The sequence below is a fragment of the Calliopsis andreniformis genome, chromosome 3 (assembly GCF_051401765.1).
Source record: "Calliopsis andreniformis isolate RMS-2024a chromosome 3, iyCalAndr_principal, whole genome shotgun sequence".
In the NCBI taxonomy this organism is placed as follows: Eukaryota; Metazoa; Arthropoda; class Insecta; order Hymenoptera; family Andrenidae; genus Calliopsis; species Calliopsis andreniformis.
In genome coordinates, this window is record NC_135064.1 from 13,404,525 (window position 1) to 13,422,612 (window position 18,088).

The window sequence follows — 18,088 nt, forward strand, 5'->3', positions numbered from 1 at the left end:
TTCTTATACGTTTTTGGTATTCGTTAATTCCTTGAGTTTTTTTGTTACTGTAATACAAAATAGAAAATAAACAATTAATGACTGAACTTACTAATTATTATTAAGCGAGGATTGTTTCTAAAAAACGTGGGAATTCAAACCTAAAGAAAATAATCGGAGTCCTACTTTCCTGGGTAACACTATTGCCGAAGAACCTTGTAATTTAGATTTGGCCGTAAAACTATTTAATAAATTGTTTCCTGTTTTAGTTTTGTTTGTTTTTAACGATTTGTGAGGATAAGTGGTATTTCTTCTTTTCCCATAGGAAGCATTTACAATTTTAGGTGGTCGACTAGGCTCTGTTTTCTAAAAATATCGACATTAAAAATTAATAATATGTAATGCAATACATACACAGAATAACATGTAAAGATAATGATTGATAATTGTAATTTACTTTAATAGAACAATATTTTTGATTTGACTGAAGCTTCACAGATTTGGGTTGTGCAAGTATGTCAATTCGTCTCAAACGTTTGCCCACCTTTCGCCCTTTCTTTTGCCGTTTCTGAATTTTAATTAGTTTTTAATTTGTTTGTGTATCTTTAAATAATAAAGTTTTTAATAGACAAATTTTGGGTTTTACTTTTTTAGATTTTTCTGTCTTTACGGTATCTTCAATATTTTCTACAGACTCAATACCTTTTACTTTTCTAGGCGCACACCAGTAAGTTTTTCGTTTACTAGGATATTTTTTCACGATTGATCTTGACCCAATTTGGCGTCTATTATGTATGAAAAGGATTAATTATGAAGGGGTAATTCAGAAAAGACAAAGAGATATATTTACTCTAATTTGGATATTTTGAGACCGGATTCCTCAAGCTTATTTTCACGGATTAATGGATCTGTTACCGCTTTAGACATTTTTCTTTTAGTTTTTTAAAATAATTAAGAAAGGAAACTTCAATACTGGCATTTACATTGTTAATTAATCCGATTATAATAAATCTGAAGAAAACTTGAAATTTTGATAACAAATTTGTTTGCCGGTAAATGGGTTGTTAGTAGAACAGAGTTGAAGTTTGCAAACATCTTATTCTACGATGTTTGACTATCTTTCTATTGTCAAACATCATGTTTCATATCCTCCGTCTATCCAGCTAAACCAAAATTTCACAATAAGCAAAATAACTTCGGCCATCTAAAAATTCCGATAATTTCAATCACCGATAATCCTAAACATAAATAAACGATATGAACACAGATGTTCTCCAGGACAACACACCAAGATATGCAAAATTAGCGAAACCTAAAGAAAGATTCGACACGACCAGAAATTATGATCCCTATCGTGTAAGTATTGTAAAGAAGAAAATATGTGTGCTGAAAATCTAAATTATTACGATATATTTTAGATAAAACCTGGAGCCCTATCTTATCAAATTTCGGACAATATAAATAAGCTTGCCCAGCCAAAACGAAAACTGGGTTCAAACACGTCAAATCCCTCCGTGAAATCTGCTCCTGCAAATACAGGTACTTTAATTTGAATCAAAGCGGTTCTAATCATCACTTATGCTGTAAATAATTTATGTTTACTCAGTGTCATATATTGCATTAATGAAAACATAATCTTAGCTTTCTAATGGGACTGCAAAAGCTGCTTATAAATGAATCTGTAAATTAAAAAACATTTTTCTTTATTTGACAAATGTAAATCTGCAATATTTAGTTTCAAAAAATTGAAAATTATACTTTTTTTCAAAATGTTAAGTTCTTGTCTTAGATCTTGTCTATCTTTCAAATTAAGAGCTATTTTTCTTTATTTGGCAAATATTAAGATACAAATATAAAATTGATATTTTTATAAAAATTCGTAATACCAAATTCTCAATAGTTAATAAATTTTCAGTAGTTATAGTAAGTAATTTCTGCGCAAATGGTGAATCCTTTGACTCTTTTATTAGGTATTAAAATTTGATTTAAGTAATTATTCTTTTAAATGTACATTAGGAAAACAAGGGAACCATAAACTGATAAACAGCAACGAGCAGTCAAGGTATGTGCAAGAGTCGAAGAAAAAGAAATTTTTATTGGACACGTACGCTCGTATAGCAGCAGCCAGGAACAAACGTTGCTCGAAACGATTGCACGAACTCGCTAAACCGAAAAACTATGCTCGGCTCGAAACCTACGAGGATTTCGGTTACTTTGAACCGATCAAGAAATTCGGTGGAAAAGCTCCTCGTTCCCCCCTTTAAAGAAATGTTTAAATGTAATTAAAAAAAATGTAACTGCTTGGAACTAGACAAATGTAAAGGTTTACCATATACAAAAGAAATACAACTACAAAATTAAGTTTTATTTATTTCATAATCATTGCGATGAAACATTGAAAGACATACACATACGTGTATAAAAATTCAAGTGCATTATATTTCACCTTGGAACGATCGCCATTATCATTTATTCTTTGCTATGCGAAGCTGATAACATTCCACTGTTTATTGTCAAATATTTAAAAAAAATGGAAAGAAACAAACGAAGTCACTCTTCTCGTGACATTCCTCTTGACTTTTGACATTCCTTCTAGCATGTCTCCCCGCAACATCTGGCAAGCTCAGTAAACATAACAGGAAAATGGACAAATTAAAGAAGAAATGAAACCATGTCGTCAAAAATGAATGACTTAACGAAACCTCCAAAGCCATGTCTCCATTAATTTTTTTCATTTTCTATCACTCCTGCCGATGAACTGAAGAAACAGCCAACCTCGTAATCAGTTCCAATAGACGCAAAGCTTAGCGAGTAATCATTGTGTAAGCGCCACAGAACGGAAGAATTTTATTACAACCTACTTTATTATAACTTTGATTTTATTATAACCTTAGATTATTACAATTTTATATAAATCTAAAATAAGTTTCAACAGTTGCGAAAAATGGCTCCAAGAGTAAAAAAATCAGCAAGCCCTGCGAAGGGTGTGCGCATAGCAAAAGAGAAGGGTGCAACATCAGAAAGAGGCTCATCTGCAAGACGACCCAGCAAGGGTAGAGGAATACCCGGCAGATTAAAAAAAGTTGATAAATCGAAACATAAAGACAAGTAAGTAATGCGTAAATTATAAAGTTACAGGTATTGATGATTGATGTAAATTTTACTAATTATTTTACAAAAAATTTCATTTTTTGATTTATTTTTAGTAAAATCTTATTGTTTGACTTCTTTTTAGAAAAAAGTACACGATAAAATTGAAAGGATGGCTGCAAACACCTGCTGATTGGGCGCGTTTCAATGCCTGGGCGAAAATCAATGCTCAACCAAAGAAGATTCCGGAACCTGAGCCTATAGTACTTGTTCCACTTTAAAAATTTTAAATATTGATGCTTCTTGAGAAATTATTTTTTTAGTTCTCCCCTTAACAAATATTATTAAATATTTGTCTCTAACTCAAAGTATTCAATTACTGTAAAAAATTTTTATAAATCAACCTTAGAAAATGTAAATTTGGAATATGCTTTAAATTATTTTCATAATAAATATTCCTCGAATAAACGAATGCCTTTAAATGATATTCAGTAGGTCGAGAATAAATAATTTCAAAACAATAATTCTCTTCAGTGTCGACCATCAAAGCCGCTATCCCAATTACGACGAAGATTAAAATTCTTGGCCCAGCCGCGCAAAGCGCCGGACATGAGCATACACTGTATCGAATGGAAAATACCGAAAACTGCATTAAGAGTGGTCGCTTCAAGACGGTTGATATTGCTGGCTTTGCCAAATGTAAGGTTGTGTGACTACGGCCGAGTCTATTACAAAGTCTCCCCAGCAGCTTTGACGTACGTCGCCTCCCCGCGACTCGAAGCTCTGGCCCAGCCTCGTATTTACATTCCCGAAGAATGCAGAGAAGGTGGAGGTGCAGGGAGAGGTGGAGGCGCGTCATTATGCGAGAAAAGAGAAGTTGACGAAGACAGGTTGAATAATTTGGCATTGGCGAAGAAATTGCTCCTGTGTCCTGATCAACTGACTCCAGAAGAGATTGCGAAATTATTTACACCTTATGGTATAAAAAGGACGGCGCTCGAATATAAGGTGCTTTATCATTCGAAGGTCCTTTTCACTATTTCTGTGAAGTATAATAAATCATAGATACCGTTTAATTATTAGATCACACCGTGGGTGAAATTCCTGGCGTTGCCGTCCTATAAGAGAATAAGACATAGACGAGATACAAACGCCGTACTTTGGAAGAAAATAATAATAGAGGAAGGGGAGGAGAGAGGTAAAGCTGCTCTAGCCGAGCAAATGAAGGAAAGGGAGGAAAAGAAGAGAAGGGGTAAGAAGAGGAAACACCCAGAAACGGAAAAGGAGCCTGAAGGTGGTGATGGCGACGCCAAAGAGCAGGAAGAGGAAGTGGACGAGAAAACGAAGGAGGAGGAAGAGAGGAAAGCCAAAAGAAGGAGAATAGAGAAACACGCTTGGAGGTTCGTACCGTATCCGTGCAAGGATGATCCTTTCCGCATCAAAAGGGCAGCTTTGAAAGCTACAGGTCTGCGTAAAAGCTAAACGTATCGCTGCACTAATGAGGAGCAAACTGACGAATGTTATTTGTTATAGCTTCGCCACGCATGGAGGAGTTGGCTAAGCCAAATGTACGTAAAAACAAATCCATCAGAGCCAATCCTTTTGTTGTGAGGAAGGGAGCTTTGTCTGCTACTGCTACCCCGAGGGTAGAGTCTTTGGCAAAGCCAACTAGGCCACGCAGTCCTGTAGAAAAGAGACCACCGCGTGAAAAGGACAAATATGGAAGCCCGATATTCCCGATGCCTGTAAGATGATCTCCAAACCACATAATTTCTTTAAAAGATAAAGATAATTTTAAATTCTTTTAAAAGATTTACGATAAGTTAAATGTCTTACTAGCTGACATTTTCTTTTCTTGTCACTTGAACACTAACGCTAATTTTATTTTATATTAAGCTTAAATCCTGATGTAGGATTACCTAATAAAAGGCAAAAAATAGTATTATAAAATAGTAAGATTCATCTACTGGATTGCAATTCGAGCAGTTGTCTATTGCGATATTTGATATCTTAAGTGTCCAGGTAGTGGGACATTTATCTTAATAATCTTAATTCTTTGTTAATGATGTTTAGTGTATCTCAGATTTATATTAATAGATTAGTGCAGATTTGTGAGAGTTGTGGTGAATTCGAAGATTTAGAATAGAATAATTTGGCTGCAGGTTTATGGGAAGCGGTTGCCGAAGACGAAACCGTACAAAATGGGCGAGTGTCCACCAGCAGAGAAAAAGAAAGTGGTTAAGAAACGTCCAATCGACCCGATTGCTTATGAACAAACGTATGATCCATGCATCTATCCAGATTTAGCGAGGAGACAAAAGAGGGAACGAAAAAGAGCTGAAAAATTATCTCCGAAGCAAGCAAGAAGGAAAAAGAAGCAAAAGAATAAACAACGCAAAGTGGAAAAGGCGGGAGATAAAACAGCTCAAGAGGAGGAAACAGTTCAAGATAAAACAGCCGAGCAAGAAACAGAGGAATAAAAAAATAATAATTAATCTAACAACATGTAAAAGAAAGAAAATAAAAATAGAAAAAAGTTTATCTCTTACGTTCATTATTATGCAAAACGTGAACGATCATTGCTACTTCAATTTAAAAAGTAAAAATTTTAGCGATAATGATACGTGATAGAAATAGGAAATGAGACAGCGTAATAAGAATACAACACTGACACGTGATATAAAATATGCATTAGTTTCATAAAGAAGTTTGTACTTTCCTCACCAATTACATAAACTGCGGCGAAGCAAGTTTACAAAGACGAAAAATGAATTCCACGTAAATAAGGAAAATACATTTGTCAACATAGATACGAGCTTTGATGAATATTCATTTTGCCATTTGTACAAATTTAGCCGAAGAGTGTATCGCTTATTAGTACTTTTGAATAATATTTTGCACTGTTTGTGCAAATTTACAATATTCCACAGCTAAGTAACATGAAACACCTGCCTCGATTATTGCTCATGATTGTTTCTGACTTCAAAATAAGACCAAAAAAAAAGTTGCTTATCACCATGTCTATTTTATCTCAGATTCAGATTACAGTAAATGAAATCACTTACTGAATAAGATCATTAAACTTAATATTCTACGAGCAAATTGTCCTGTTAGTCATAGTATAAAATGTTTCCTCTTATTCTTGGCTTCTCAGTGCTCCCGAAGCATCAGACGAGTCAACTACCCGATAAGAACAGTTTAAAAGTGAAATTTTCTGCACGAGAGAATAGCAAACTTTATGAGTGCGAAGAAGGATGACTCATAAGATGTTTTTGCTCTTGACGATTCTGGTTTCCATTGCCAGCATCGGTACTGTTCAATGTTGTGCTATACATCCAGAAACGGTGGCACCGACTGGAAAAATCCGCGGCTCTATTTTGAATTCAAGGCTTGGGCGAAAGATTTATGCCTTCCGCGGAGTGAGATATGCCGAGGCCCCCACAGGGGAACGACGTTTTCAGGTATCTTTCTTATTTTTAACAAAATTTCTTTATATGATTTTACAAAAGAGAAACTGTCTTGCACATATTTATTTCTTTACATCTTCAATTTAAGAATAATGCCATGTGTCCATCTGTCTAAAACTTATCGTCAACCTTCAATCACGAGAACAAAGAAGTTTTTTTGCATTTCCTTTTGCGGGAGTATTTATGAGACAATGGTGTGAATAAATTTTGTAATTTTCTCATGACACAGGTTGCAACTCCAGCAGCTGACTGGAATGGTGTCTTCGATGCCTCTAAGGAAGGACCTGCTTGCCCAAATGTAGATAGGATAGCAACGTCTGAAGATTGTTTACGTTTAAACATATATACGACAGAAGTATGGCCTGAAAAAAGAAACTATCTAGTTAAACTTTATTTTTATCAATTGTAACTGTTAAAAAATTTTAGTTACCCAAGAGCAACAGGCAGGTAGCAAGGCCAGTATTAGTCTTTTTCCATCCTGGTGGTTTTTATGCTTTCTCTGGTCGGAGCTCTTATTTTGGTCCTCAGTATCTGATGGACAAAGATATTGTTCTAGTTACTGTAAATTATCGCCTTGGAACGTTGGGTAATGTCAAACATAGACTACATACATTCTATAAATTTGTAATATTTTAAAAATTACTTAAATATGTATTTTATCTGATATTGTAAGCCAGCTTAAAATACGTAATATGTTTTTTATAGAGTATTTCTAATTTTAATACATAAAAAATTCAATATCAATAATATTCAGTATGTTACACATTTATTTATATTTTATTAAAAATGTCTAGTTTTTAAAATATTACAATTTTTAGAGCGTGTGTAGATTTTTATAATTAACTTTAGATTAACAAATAATAAATGTATTTCTAAATCGTGTTCTTTTGTCTAGGTTTCATAAGTACAGGTGATGCTTCAGCACCTGGAAACCTGGGTTTGAAGGACCAGGTTGTGGCGCTTCGTTGGATTCAAAGAAACATTGCTGCTTTTGGAGGAGATCCAAACTCTGTAACTATCAGTGGTTACAGTGTCGGAGGACTCAGCACGATGTTGCATATGCTATCACCGATGTCTAAGAATTTGTTCCACAGGGCAATCGTGATGAGTGGTTCGCTTTTGACTACAGAACCTTTTCCAACCGAACAGAAGAATTTCGCGAAGAAGCAAGGGGAACTTTTAAACTGCCCCACTAATGACAATCAAGCGTTGTTGTCTTGTTTGAGATCGAAGCCTGTTGATAATTTTACAAATACCATGGCAGACTTCTTCGTTAGTCCATATTTATGAGATACTAATCATTTTTCTTATTTATAATTTTTCACGTACTGGATTAAGTATTCAAGTAGCTGTGTTGTTTTAGGATTGGCATGGAGATCCAATTGTATCTTGGAAGCCAGTTGTAGAACCAGAAGTACCAGGTGTGGAGCGATTTCTACCGGCACAACCGATTGATCTAATTAGACAAGGAAAGTTCCATCAGGTTCCAGCTATATTTGGAGTGACTAAAGATGAATTTGGCGGAGTGGTTGTTGGTATGTATTCATTTTAAAATTAGCAACGATTGAATTTATGAATATCTACCAAAGGGACTAAGATCACAGATTTTTGGATAAATACGAAATTCAAAAGAAGAATATTTATTTATATTTTTCTGAGTTTTATTTGATATCAATTTAAAATAAAAAACAGTATTTTTAAAAAATAAGTAGTTTCAGTTATATAATATATTATAATCACTTTATAGCGTTCGAAAATCAAACCAGGAGTGGAAACGATTATTACCGCGACATGAACGACAATTGGAAGCGTATTGCACCAATTAGTTTCATGTACGAACGCGATACACCGCGATCAGAATACATCAGCAAAGAATTGCGCCAATTTTATTTCCACGGTCAGCCGATCAACTCAGCTAACAAGGATGGTTTAGCTCACGTGCGTTTTATCTACGTGGTTATTGCACTTATCGATGCCAGTTTGTAAAAACTGACGTTAACTGGTTACAGATCTACGCCGATAGCGTAATTATATTTCCCATGTATCGTGGAGCAAAATTGATGGCCAAGTACTCCAGGGAACCAGTTTACTTCTACGAGTTTACGTATCAAGGACGCTACAGCTTCAGCATGTGGAATGCTACGACACCTTATGGTAACTCCGTATTTAAACATAATTCGCAGACGAATTACTGAGGTTTAATAATTAACCCTATGCCATACAATATTTCTTGGACTACACGTTTCAAAGTTTACTTGCAAAAAGAAAAGAATCAATTCAATTCAGTCAATTCATGTCACAAGGGTGATTCGTTATAAGTCAAGGGATTAATAAGATTCAAATCAGTTCTTTCTGAGTGTAATTACTAATATTTATTCAAATTTAATAATTTCAGGTGTTGTGCATCACGACGACCTGCAGTACTTGTTCTTCATGGAGATATTTTTTCCTCCCCTAGAAAAAAATGCTCCTGAAATTCCAATGATACAAATGTACACGTCTATGTGGACGAGTTTCATAAAGACTGGCGAACCAGTTCCCAAGAGTGGTGCATTTAAGAATATAAGATGGGACAGGTTTGTGCCTGAGCAAGACAACTACTTGGAGATTAATCTGAATCCAACCATGAAGACTGGCTTGTATCTGGATAGAATGCAAGAATGGGAGAGTCTTTTCCCTCTGCCCCCAGTTTCATAGATGACACAGAATATAAATTACAGATAAATGGTTGCAGATTTCTTGGATATTCCAGAAGCGTTATGTAAACGAGCAAGATGTATGAGATGTTTATTAATAAATCGCAGTCATAATCAATTCAGTCTATTTTTCTTATCGGTCGTTGCCTCATTTCCCGACTTCCTGACATTGGTAATACCGTCATATATAAACAAATAATAATCATGTTTTCGAAAGCATAATGACAGTACTCATCACAATGATAAAGTTACTTATCACAAGTTCCATGAGTTTTACGTATAGACTCGCCGAGATTATGTTAGTGAAAGTTTTGATCTTGTTGCTGTGCTTTTTTAAAAAAGGCACAAAGAATTGTTTGAATAGCAATGAGTAGGGGTGACATCATGTAAACGCTTATTAGGCACTATTATTCCCAGAAAGACAATTGGGTTTCCCCACTCGCTTTCCTCTCATCTGCCTTATAAATTCTTCAGTTTTGCCCTTGAGTTCTTCAGTGCTCGCGCGAGCACAGGTTGTATCAGTTAAGTGGATCAAGTTCTAGTGCATCCTGTAGATAAAGGAAGCTCGAGCTTGAAAATGAAGAATATTTTAATCATTTTCTTTTGCGTTATCTGCGCTGTTGCTTCTCAAAATGCTACCGATGAGCAGCCGCTGGTAACTGCTCCCATTGGGAAAATCCGTGGTTCGATTTTAACTTCCAGACTCGGAAAAAAGATCTATTCGTTCCGCGGCGTGAGATATGGCGAGCCTCCCACTGGTCACCAACGTTTTCAAGTAAACATTTTAAAGCGTCCTTTGTCGAAATACTGAGTTAGTTTATATAAAATAGAAGTTATAAATAATGAAACATTTCCTTATTTGTGACGTTGAAAGATGTTAATATTTATTGGGTAATATTACTGTTCCATGTTAATGTTTACCGAGTACTGTTAAAGTCATGATTACTTTGACTAACATGAAAACTGTCTACTAGCAATAGAATTATAACATTGCACATTTTCTGCAGTAATGACATAATTAAATAATTTTCTGTTTGAATTATTAAAATTAAAAAATGAATTATTAAAAAGAAAGAGAATGAAGAATGTCATTATTGCAGCAAATTCAATGTCAGATTTTTCAGAAAAAGTGTAATTCTAGGAAATAATGTTAATTAGTTATTCTCTTTTTTACTATCTTATTCAGTAGGAGCTTAGAATTAATCGAATAGAATTCTTGTATTAAGTGAAAAGATAAAAAGTGAAAAATTCGTATCGTTAAAATTCCTTGTTCAAGGAAGATATTTCTTATGTAACGACGCAATATTTTCCGCGCATAATAAATAATATACCGTATAAGTACAGAAGTATTTCTAGATAAAAACATCTACACTGACTCATAAGATGCCTCTCAGCGTCACTTAGCGGTTGTTAAAGAAATACCTTAACGAGGTTTTCCGTTTTAGCAATAAGCAGACTAACGATGCTTATGGGATTATAATACTACCTGTGAATCATCGTTGAGAAGTCAATGTACAGATAATCTTTCTTCCACAGTAATCAAGTACCCTTGATTAACACATTAGATTATACAATGACTATCTACAATGCCATTCCCCCATTACATCTTCATTATAGCGTTTTACTTTCGCTATCAGAATACTCTAAAAGCATTGCCATCTTTTGTTTTACATTTTGGAGCAAAAGCAGGAATTTGCCGAAGAAATATTCGAAACTTATTTCAAACGTCAAAATTGGATCTAGAAATTGATAATCAGCACTTGACTCTGGTCTTTTACAAAGGATATCAGTTCTAAAACTACTTGATACGTTTAAGTAAAATATTAGTTAACTAACATGAGTCCACTATTCGCAGCCTCCAATTCCAGCGCAAGATTGGCAAGACATTTTTGATGCTTCTGAGGAAGGACCAGGCTGCCCCCGACCAAATGGTAAACTGATATCGGAGGACTGTTTACGCTTAAATGTGTACACGACGAAAGTAAGTAGTATGCTCAGAATTTCAAACATCCCAGAACATCGTGCAGTACGTACTGACTATTTCATTTAGTTACCCAGCGAAGATGAAACTGTTTCAAGGCCAGTCATGGTCTTCATACATCCTGGAGGTTTCTATGGCTTCTCGGGGCAGAGTTCCAATTTTGGACCACAGTACATCCTGGACAAGGATATCGTCTTGGTGACTATTAACTACCGTATCGGAGCGTTAGGTATTATCAACTACTGAAAATAGCTAGTATTTAAAAAATAGCGTGCTTAATTACAGGTCAGAGATTTTAGGGAGTGATTCTACCTGCTAAAATAATATGAAAATAAAAATACACGAAATTATGTTTTAGGCTTTGAGTTATTAATTGTTGAGGAAATGTCTAAAATACGCTTGAAATGTGTCTGACTTGGGAGTTATTCTACTGACTTCGCTGTGTCTGACGTGAATATAATACACGCTGGCAGTAGAATAAGTCCCAAGTCAGACATGAATTTTAAACATTTCTGCAACAAATTTTATCATTCTTAATTTTGGTTCTGTTTGGATATGTAGAATTATCCCTTAAAATTTCTGACTCCTGTCATCGAACACTCGTTATAAAGAATTTTGATGTTATTTTGCGTTTATATAGGCTTCCTAAGTACTGGAGACAATTTGGCACCAGGAAACATGGGACTGAAAGACCAGGTTGAGGCTCTTCGTTGGGTACAAAGAAACATCGCTGCTTTCGGTGGCGATCCAAACTCTGTCACCCTCTGCGGTTACAGCGCTGGAAGCTTCAGTACAATATTACACATGGTCTCCCCAATGTCGAAGGACCTATTCCACAGAGCAATTACGATGAGCTCTTCGCCAATTAAATCCGAAGTGTACAATGGCGTTGCCTTTCATGGACAAAAGCAGCTCGCTAAAAAGCAGGCAGAACTGTTGGGCTGTCCCATTGATACAACTGGTTCGATGATGCTCTGTTTATTGACTAAGCCCATAGAGAACTTCACAGACACCCAAAATTCATTATTTGTACGTTTGAAAATTGTTTGGAAATGTCTCGTGACGAATAAATGTTAACTATGTTTTCGTTGAGACAGGATTGGCGTGGAAATCCGATCCTACTTTGGAAACCCACAGTGGAGCCCGAAGTTCGAGGCATCGAGAGATTTTTAACTGCGCACCCTTACGATTTAATTAAACAAGGAAAATACAAACAGGTGCCTTTAATTATTGGAGTTACGGAGAACGAATTTGGCGGAGTGGTTTCATGTATGTAACTCGTGACTTGAAATTGAATCAGTGAGTTGAAGGACAGCACAAGTCCATGATTTTTAAATAATCTCAAAATTATATCTGGACTCAGGCTTATACAAAGAAAGAGAGTAGATTCAATCTACACTGTACTTCTAGGACCCAGATATGTAAAATGTATGAAACTACACATCGCAATCAAATATTTCAAAATGTGGTTTTTGGGCTTGTATAGTTCTTCAACTCACTGACTCAATTTAAGTAGACACTTTACTCAAATTTAAGTATTATCTGATTTTTTCAAGTAAATAGTTATACAATATTGTTTCATTTTGTATTGTAGATTACGAAAAGGATGCTCGAAACAATGGTACACTATATCATGAGCTAAACGACGACTGGAACACTCTTGCTCCAATTATTTTCATGTACGAACGCAACACATCGCGTTCGAATTATATTAGTAGAGAATTGCGACGATTCTATTTCAAGAATCAGCCGATTGATTCAACTACCAGCACACAACTTTCTGAAGTATGGCAAATATCTCTTGGAATCCAATGCTAATTATTTTGTTGATAAAAAGATTAAAAAGTTATGGAAAATTGTAATTGCTTTACAGGCGTATAGTGATGGCGTAAATATGTTTTCAATTTATCGAACGGCCAAATTACTCGCTGCAACATCCAGCCAACCAGTGTACTTTTACAAATTCACGTTTCAAGGGCGACATAGCTTTTATATGTGGAATGACACCACACCATTCGGTAAGATTATAATATTTAATTGCTATAGTATAACCCATCGAATTCGTTCTAAAAATTGGTAAATTACCAACTCTCAGATATTTTCCACTCATATTTTTAAATTTTAATAATTAAAAGGAGAAATCGTCATTGCAGTTTTGTTAGTCTTAATTTTCATCTAATTTGACACATAGAATTCTTCAATTCTGACTTCTAAATATCTTTTGTGAATATAGGACACAAAATATTAAATTTTTGTTAACTTTTGTTATTCTTGTTTTAGGTGTATCACATCATGATGACCTACAGTATCTCTTCTTTATGAAGAATTTCTTCCCATACTTCGAAAGTGATGCGCCTGAAATTCCGATGGTAGATCTTTACACTTCCATGTGGACAAATTTTGTAGCAACTGGAGAACCAATTCCCAAAGATGATAAGTTCAGAGGTGTCACTTGGACTACATTTGCACCTGCACAAACCAATTTCTTGGAGATCAATCTTCATCCCACCATGAAAACTAGCTTCTTTCCTGAAAGAATGCGGATGTGGGAGAGATTGTTCCCCTTATCTTCGGGAACGCACAACACGCAACACTGAATGCATATTTTTATAGATGAATATAAAGCAGTGATTGTAGCTATACGAGAATAATTAAATTATAGAATGGAATAAATGTAAGAAAATAAATTTATTATCATCACTTGGTATAACAATAAAACTATCAATGTAAAAATATATTACTCTATTTAGAGGAAAGGGGTTAGCCTTTAAAGAACTGTAAAAATAAAGAAATACAAATTTTAATTTATTCTATCAGACTCTATCTTTAGACCTACATAAAATTCATTTCCCCATTGCCTCATTATGCCAATGGTTCACGTTCACAAAACATTAATGATCTAACTCTTCATATTTAATCATTTGCAATAAGTAACGATGAATTAAATAAAGCTAAATGAAAATAGTATGTTATTCTTTCCATGTATGATATAATTATGATATGATCCTTATCCAATTATCCTAACAAACTAACATTCTATACATTATACATTAAGCTTTTTTACGCAAGTATCGTTTTCCTCAATTTATCTTAATAGAATCTATAACCATATTTTCACAATATGTACATATGTGCCATATGAGTAGATAAGTATAATTATGTATACAACCACTTAAATGAATAATGAAAAGAATTGATTCGTAAGCAGTTTAGCATTGCAGCTGGCTTCGCGAGGGGTCCAATGACATTGATGCACTAATGTGTGTCTGATGCATTGTGATTACGTATATCTATATACCGATTATGTCTGTATCATTAATCGTTGATATCACTCAAAACGTTTCTTTAATTGTTCAGCTGACCTTAAATGGAATGATATCAGCTTCGCTTGCGTTCACCGACGCCTGAGTGTCTAGCCAAAAGTAAACTTATAATGCACCAGCAGCAAATGGTCATGAAACACTATTATTCCAAGAAACATACTGGGACTTCCCCACTTATTTTCCTTGTAGCTCGCTTTATATCGTGGAGTTCCGCCCTTGAACAGTTTAGTGCTCTCACGAGCACAGGTTGCACTGGTTGTCTTAATTAGATTTGAACCATTCCTTTAACCGCAGCGAAGGAAACTCCAGCTCGAAGATGAAGAACACTTTAGTCGTCTTTTTCTGTGTCATCTGTGTCGTTACTGCTCAAAATGTCAACAGTGAGCAGCCAGTGGTATCTGCCCCTACTGGACAAATTCGGGGCTCGATTTTAACTTCGCGACTTGGGAAGAAGATCTACTCGTTTCGTGGTGTGAGATATGCTGAGCCTCCTACTGGACCACGACGTTTTCAAGTAAAAATTTATTACTTCTTTAGTTTCGTCAAAAAATTATTATCTTATGTTACGTTTAATGTTTACAAAGTGTTGTAATTATAACTATATGTAATGTATATGTAATTATAACACTTTCGTTTTACAGTAGTAACATTTGAAATTAGCATACCAACTTTCATCTTTTAAACCATAAATAAGTCTCATGTTAAATTTCTATTAATGTATTTTTCTACGTATAATTTTATTTCAAATTTTTGTCAACTATAAGAATTCTATAACTTGCAGCCACCAGTTCCAGCGCAAGATTGGCAAAACGTTTTCGATGCCTCTGAGGAAGGACCCAGTTGTCCTCAACGAACTGGTAAATTGATGTCTGAGGACTGTCTACGTTTGAACGTGTACACCACAAAAGTAAGTATATGTTTTAAATGTTGCAGACCATCTTACCTAATTAATTATTAAATTTTAGTTACCTAGTCGAAATGAAAACGTATCCAGGCCAGTTATGGTGTTCATACATCCAGGCGGCTTTTATGGCTTCTCGGGACAGAGCTCTTTATTTGGACCAGAATATATCATGGATAAAGATATCGTTTTGATCACTATCAATTATCGTCTCGGAGCATTAGGTACTGTCAAGCACAGAAAACGTAAATAGTTAATAAATTTTAACGGATTATTTTATATTTCTGTAGGATTCATAAGTACTGGCGACAGTGCGGCGCCAGGAAATTTGGGCCTGAAGGACCAGGTCGCGGCCTTCCGTTGGATTCAAAGAAACATCGCTGCTTTCGGAGGTGATCCGAATTCTGTTACCCTCTGTGGCGATAGTGCTGGAAGTTTCAGCATAATATTACACATGGTCTCCCCAATGTCGAAGAACTTGTTCCACAGAGCGATTTCGATGAGTGCCGCACCCTTCACAGCAGATGTGTACTTTGGCGTTAGCTTAAATGGACAGAAACAGCTCGCTATAAAGCAGGCTGAAGCGTTGAATTGCCCCACTGATACGACTGATTCGATGATGCGCTGTTTATCTACGAAACCTGTGGAGGATTTCCCAAGAACCTTGAATTCGCTATTTGTACGTTTGGAAATTGAGGAGCTGGGAATAGAAACGATCCTTGTCAATTTTTATCTTCTTTTTAGGAGAGCAGAAAAAATATTGTAGCATTTTTATTATTAATATCTTTTTTAACAAAATATTTGTCATAGTATACACATCGCTTTTTAAATGGGATAGACATTAATCTGTGAATTTTTTGACTGATTACTAGGATGTGTTTTTACTAACAAAAAGGTAGTAAAAGTTTCACAAGGGCCGTTTTTGTTATGAGCTCGTTAATTATTCACGATTCTTTTTAGCTCATAAATGGTAATCGTGTCTTTTTTGTGACAGGAGTGGTATGAAACTCCAATTCTACTGTGGAAACCCACAGTGGAGCCCGAAGTTCCAGGAGTTGAGAGATTCTTAACTGCTCATCCGTACGACTTGATTAAACAAGGAAGATACCAGCAGATTCCTATAATGTTGGGAGTAACAGAAGAAGAATTTGGAGGCATAGTTGCATGTACATAACTTATAATATTGATTTTTATACGTACTAAATTTACTTTGACTTGTTCTTAATATTTATTTAACATAGTTATACGAACAGGTTCTTTTGAATCGTATATTGTATCTATATAGGAATTGAATCAGTGAGTTGAAGAACAGTACTAGTTTAAAATTAGCCATTTTCAAATAATCTCTAAACTGTGTTTGACTCCCAGAGCCAAAGTGTATTAAGTCATCCAAAAAACAAGTAAACTTAATACATTCTAGCTGGGGGGTTCAGATATGTATAATGTACAAACCTACACGTTGGGATTAAGTATCTGGTTTTTGGACTTGTATTGATCTTCAACTCACCAATTCGATTATTTATTTATTGCCTAATTATAGTAATTAATTTTACGCACACGTACCTAATTCTATTATTTGATTTCACATTTTAGTGTACGAAGAATCCGTTAAATTGAATGGCACAGCATATCGCGAGCTAGACAGTAACTGGACCACTATTGCTCCAATTGTATTCCAGTATCCAGGTAATACGCCGCGATCAAATTACATCAGCAGGGAATTGCGACGATTCTACTTTCAGAATCAACCAATTAACTCAGCCACTAAGACGCAGCTTGCTCATGTATGTAAACATGCTTTATAAAATTGCAAGAGTGATTACTTCTTTATAACAAGATCAAAAAGCTATTAAAATTCTGATCGCTTTACAGGTGTATGCTGATAGTATAATCATATTTCCTATGTACCGACTTGCCAAGCTACTTGCTGCAACATCCTGTCAACCAGTGTACTTTTATAAATTTACATTCGAAGGACGCTACAGTTTTTTCATGCAGAATGGCACTACGCCATATGGTAAGAATACAATTTTGTTATAAATTACAAACTAAGTTTTTTGATAGATAACGCGTTGAATAGATAACTAATAAAGATAGTCAGAGACCGATAACATTGTTTGCTGGTGTCTAGTTCTCATCTTCTCAGATAAATATTAGTTACTTGATTCAAAAGAGTATTAAGCTTACTATCAAAATTTGTTTAATATTTTTCTAGGTGCATCGCATCAAGACGACTTGCAGTACCTATTCTTCATAAAGGACTTATTCCCATATTTCGAAAGCAACGCACCTGAAATTCCTATGGTAGAAATTCTCACTTCCATTTGGTCAAATTTTGTAGGAACTGGCGAACCAATTTCTAAGAATGATAATAAGCTTAGAGGCGTAACTTGGGCGCCGCTTGTTCCTGGTGGAACTAATTTCTTGGACATCAACCTTCGTCCCACTATGAAAACTAGTTTCTTCCCTGAAAGAATGCAAACGTGGGAGAGACTGTTCCCTCTACCTTCAAGATCACAGAATGTGAAAGGTTGAATGTAGATTTACTTTAATGAATATGAATATAAATTTTCTGTGATTTTCACTATACAATGTTGTGTGTATGCAACGAATTTATTACTGATTGAAATAAAATCTCTGTTGTCTTTTAG

The 18,088-nt window shown here is 35.1% G+C and overlaps 4 protein-coding genes across 4 annotated transcripts; 3 read left to right on the plus strand and 1 right to left on the minus strand.

Annotated features, from left to right (window-relative positions):
* Positions 1–3: 3 nt before the first annotated feature.
* Positions 4–906, minus strand: LOC143177294 (uncharacterized). The gene is made up of 5 exons (XM_076375161.1): positions 830–906; positions 626–764; positions 437–547; positions 141–345; positions 4–47 (listed from the first exon to the last, which is right to left on the minus strand). Exons 1-5 carry the CDS (start codon positions 904–906, stop codon positions 4–6), a joined length of 576 nt encoding a protein of 191 aa, XP_076231276.1.
* Positions 907–1,236: 330 nt separating this feature from the next.
* LOC143177295 (uncharacterized) lies at positions 1,237–2,243 on the plus strand. Its single transcript, XM_076375162.1, has 3 exons — positions 1,237–1,335; positions 1,398–1,518; positions 1,996–2,243. The coding sequence occupies exons 1-3, from the start codon at positions 1,237–1,239 to the stop codon at positions 2,241–2,243; spliced, it is 468 nt and encodes a 155-aa protein (XP_076231277.1).
* A 4,005-nt stretch (positions 2,244–6,248) lies between these two features.
* Positions 6,249–14,017, plus strand: LOC143177296 (uncharacterized). The gene is made up of 17 exons (XM_076375163.1): positions 6,249–6,530; positions 6,766–6,891; positions 6,963–7,122; positions 7,432–7,808; positions 7,900–8,071; positions 8,284–8,474; positions 8,546–8,690; positions 8,932–9,224; positions 9,450–9,459; positions 9,760–10,007; positions 11,088–11,213; positions 11,283–11,442; positions 11,854–12,242; positions 12,311–12,482; positions 12,808–12,998; positions 13,087–13,231; positions 13,494–14,017. Exons 1-17 carry the CDS (start codon positions 6,324–6,326, stop codon positions 13,808–13,810), a joined length of 3,429 nt encoding a protein of 1,142 aa, XP_076231278.1. The 5' UTR covers positions 6,249–6,323; the 3' UTR covers positions 13,811–14,017.
* Positions 14,018–14,663: 646 nt separating this feature from the next.
* On the plus strand, positions 14,664–18,087 carry LOC143177505 (esterase E4-like). Its single transcript, XM_076375440.1, has 8 exons — positions 14,664–15,050; positions 15,318–15,443; positions 15,502–15,661; positions 15,728–16,116; positions 16,432–16,603; positions 17,031–17,221; positions 17,310–17,454; positions 17,653–18,087. The coding sequence occupies exons 1-8, from the start codon at positions 14,853–14,855 to the stop codon at positions 17,970–17,972; spliced, it is 1,701 nt and encodes a 566-aa protein (XP_076231555.1). The 5' UTR covers positions 14,664–14,852; the 3' UTR covers positions 17,973–18,087.
* The last annotated feature ends 1 nt before the right edge of the window (position 18,088 follows it).

Bases quoted from the DNA above. Each gene is read 5' to 3' on its own strand.
- LOC143177294 (XM_076375161.1), bottom strand. From the start codon at position 906: ATGTCTAAAGCGGTAACAGATCCATTAATCCGTGAAAATAAGCTTGAG. The intron at 548-625 runs GTAAAACCCAAA...ATTAAAATTCAG, and splicing joins AGACAGAAAAATCTAAAAAA to AAACGGCAAAAGAAAGGGCG. The intron at 48-140 runs GTTTGAATTCCC...TTTGTATTACAG, and splicing joins ACTCCGATTATTTTCTTTAG to TAACAAAAAAACTCAAGGAA.
- LOC143177295 (XM_076375162.1), top strand. From the start codon at position 1,237: ATGAACACAGATGTTCTCCAGGACAACACACCAAGATATGCAAAATTA. The intron at 1,336-1,397 runs GTAAGTATTGTA...GATATATTTTAG, and splicing joins GAAATTATGATCCCTATCGT to ATAAAACCTGGAGCCCTATC. The intron at 1,519-1,995 runs GTACTTTAATTT...AATGTACATTAG, and splicing joins ATCTGCTCCTGCAAATACAG to GAAAACAAGGGAACCATAAA.
- LOC143177296 (XM_076375163.1), top strand. From the start codon at position 6,324: ATGACTCATAAGATGTTTTTGCTCTTGACGATTCTGGTTTCCATTGCC. The intron at 10,008-11,087 runs GTAAACATTTTA...CACTATTCGCAG, and splicing joins CTGGTCACCAACGTTTTCAA to CCTCCAATTCCAGCGCAAGA. The intron at 12,483-12,807 runs GTATGTAACTCG...TTTGTATTGTAG, and splicing joins ATTTGGCGGAGTGGTTTCAT to ATTACGAAAAGGATGCTCGA.
- LOC143177505 (XM_076375440.1), top strand. From the start codon at position 14,853: ATGAAGAACACTTTAGTCGTCTTTTTCTGTGTCATCTGTGTCGTTACT. The intron at 15,662-15,727 runs GTACTGTCAAGC...ATATTTCTGTAG, and splicing joins TTATCGTCTCGGAGCATTAG to GATTCATAAGTACTGGCGAC. The intron at 16,604-17,030 runs GTACATAACTTA...TTCACATTTTAG, and splicing joins ATTTGGAGGCATAGTTGCAT to TGTACGAAGAATCCGTTAAA.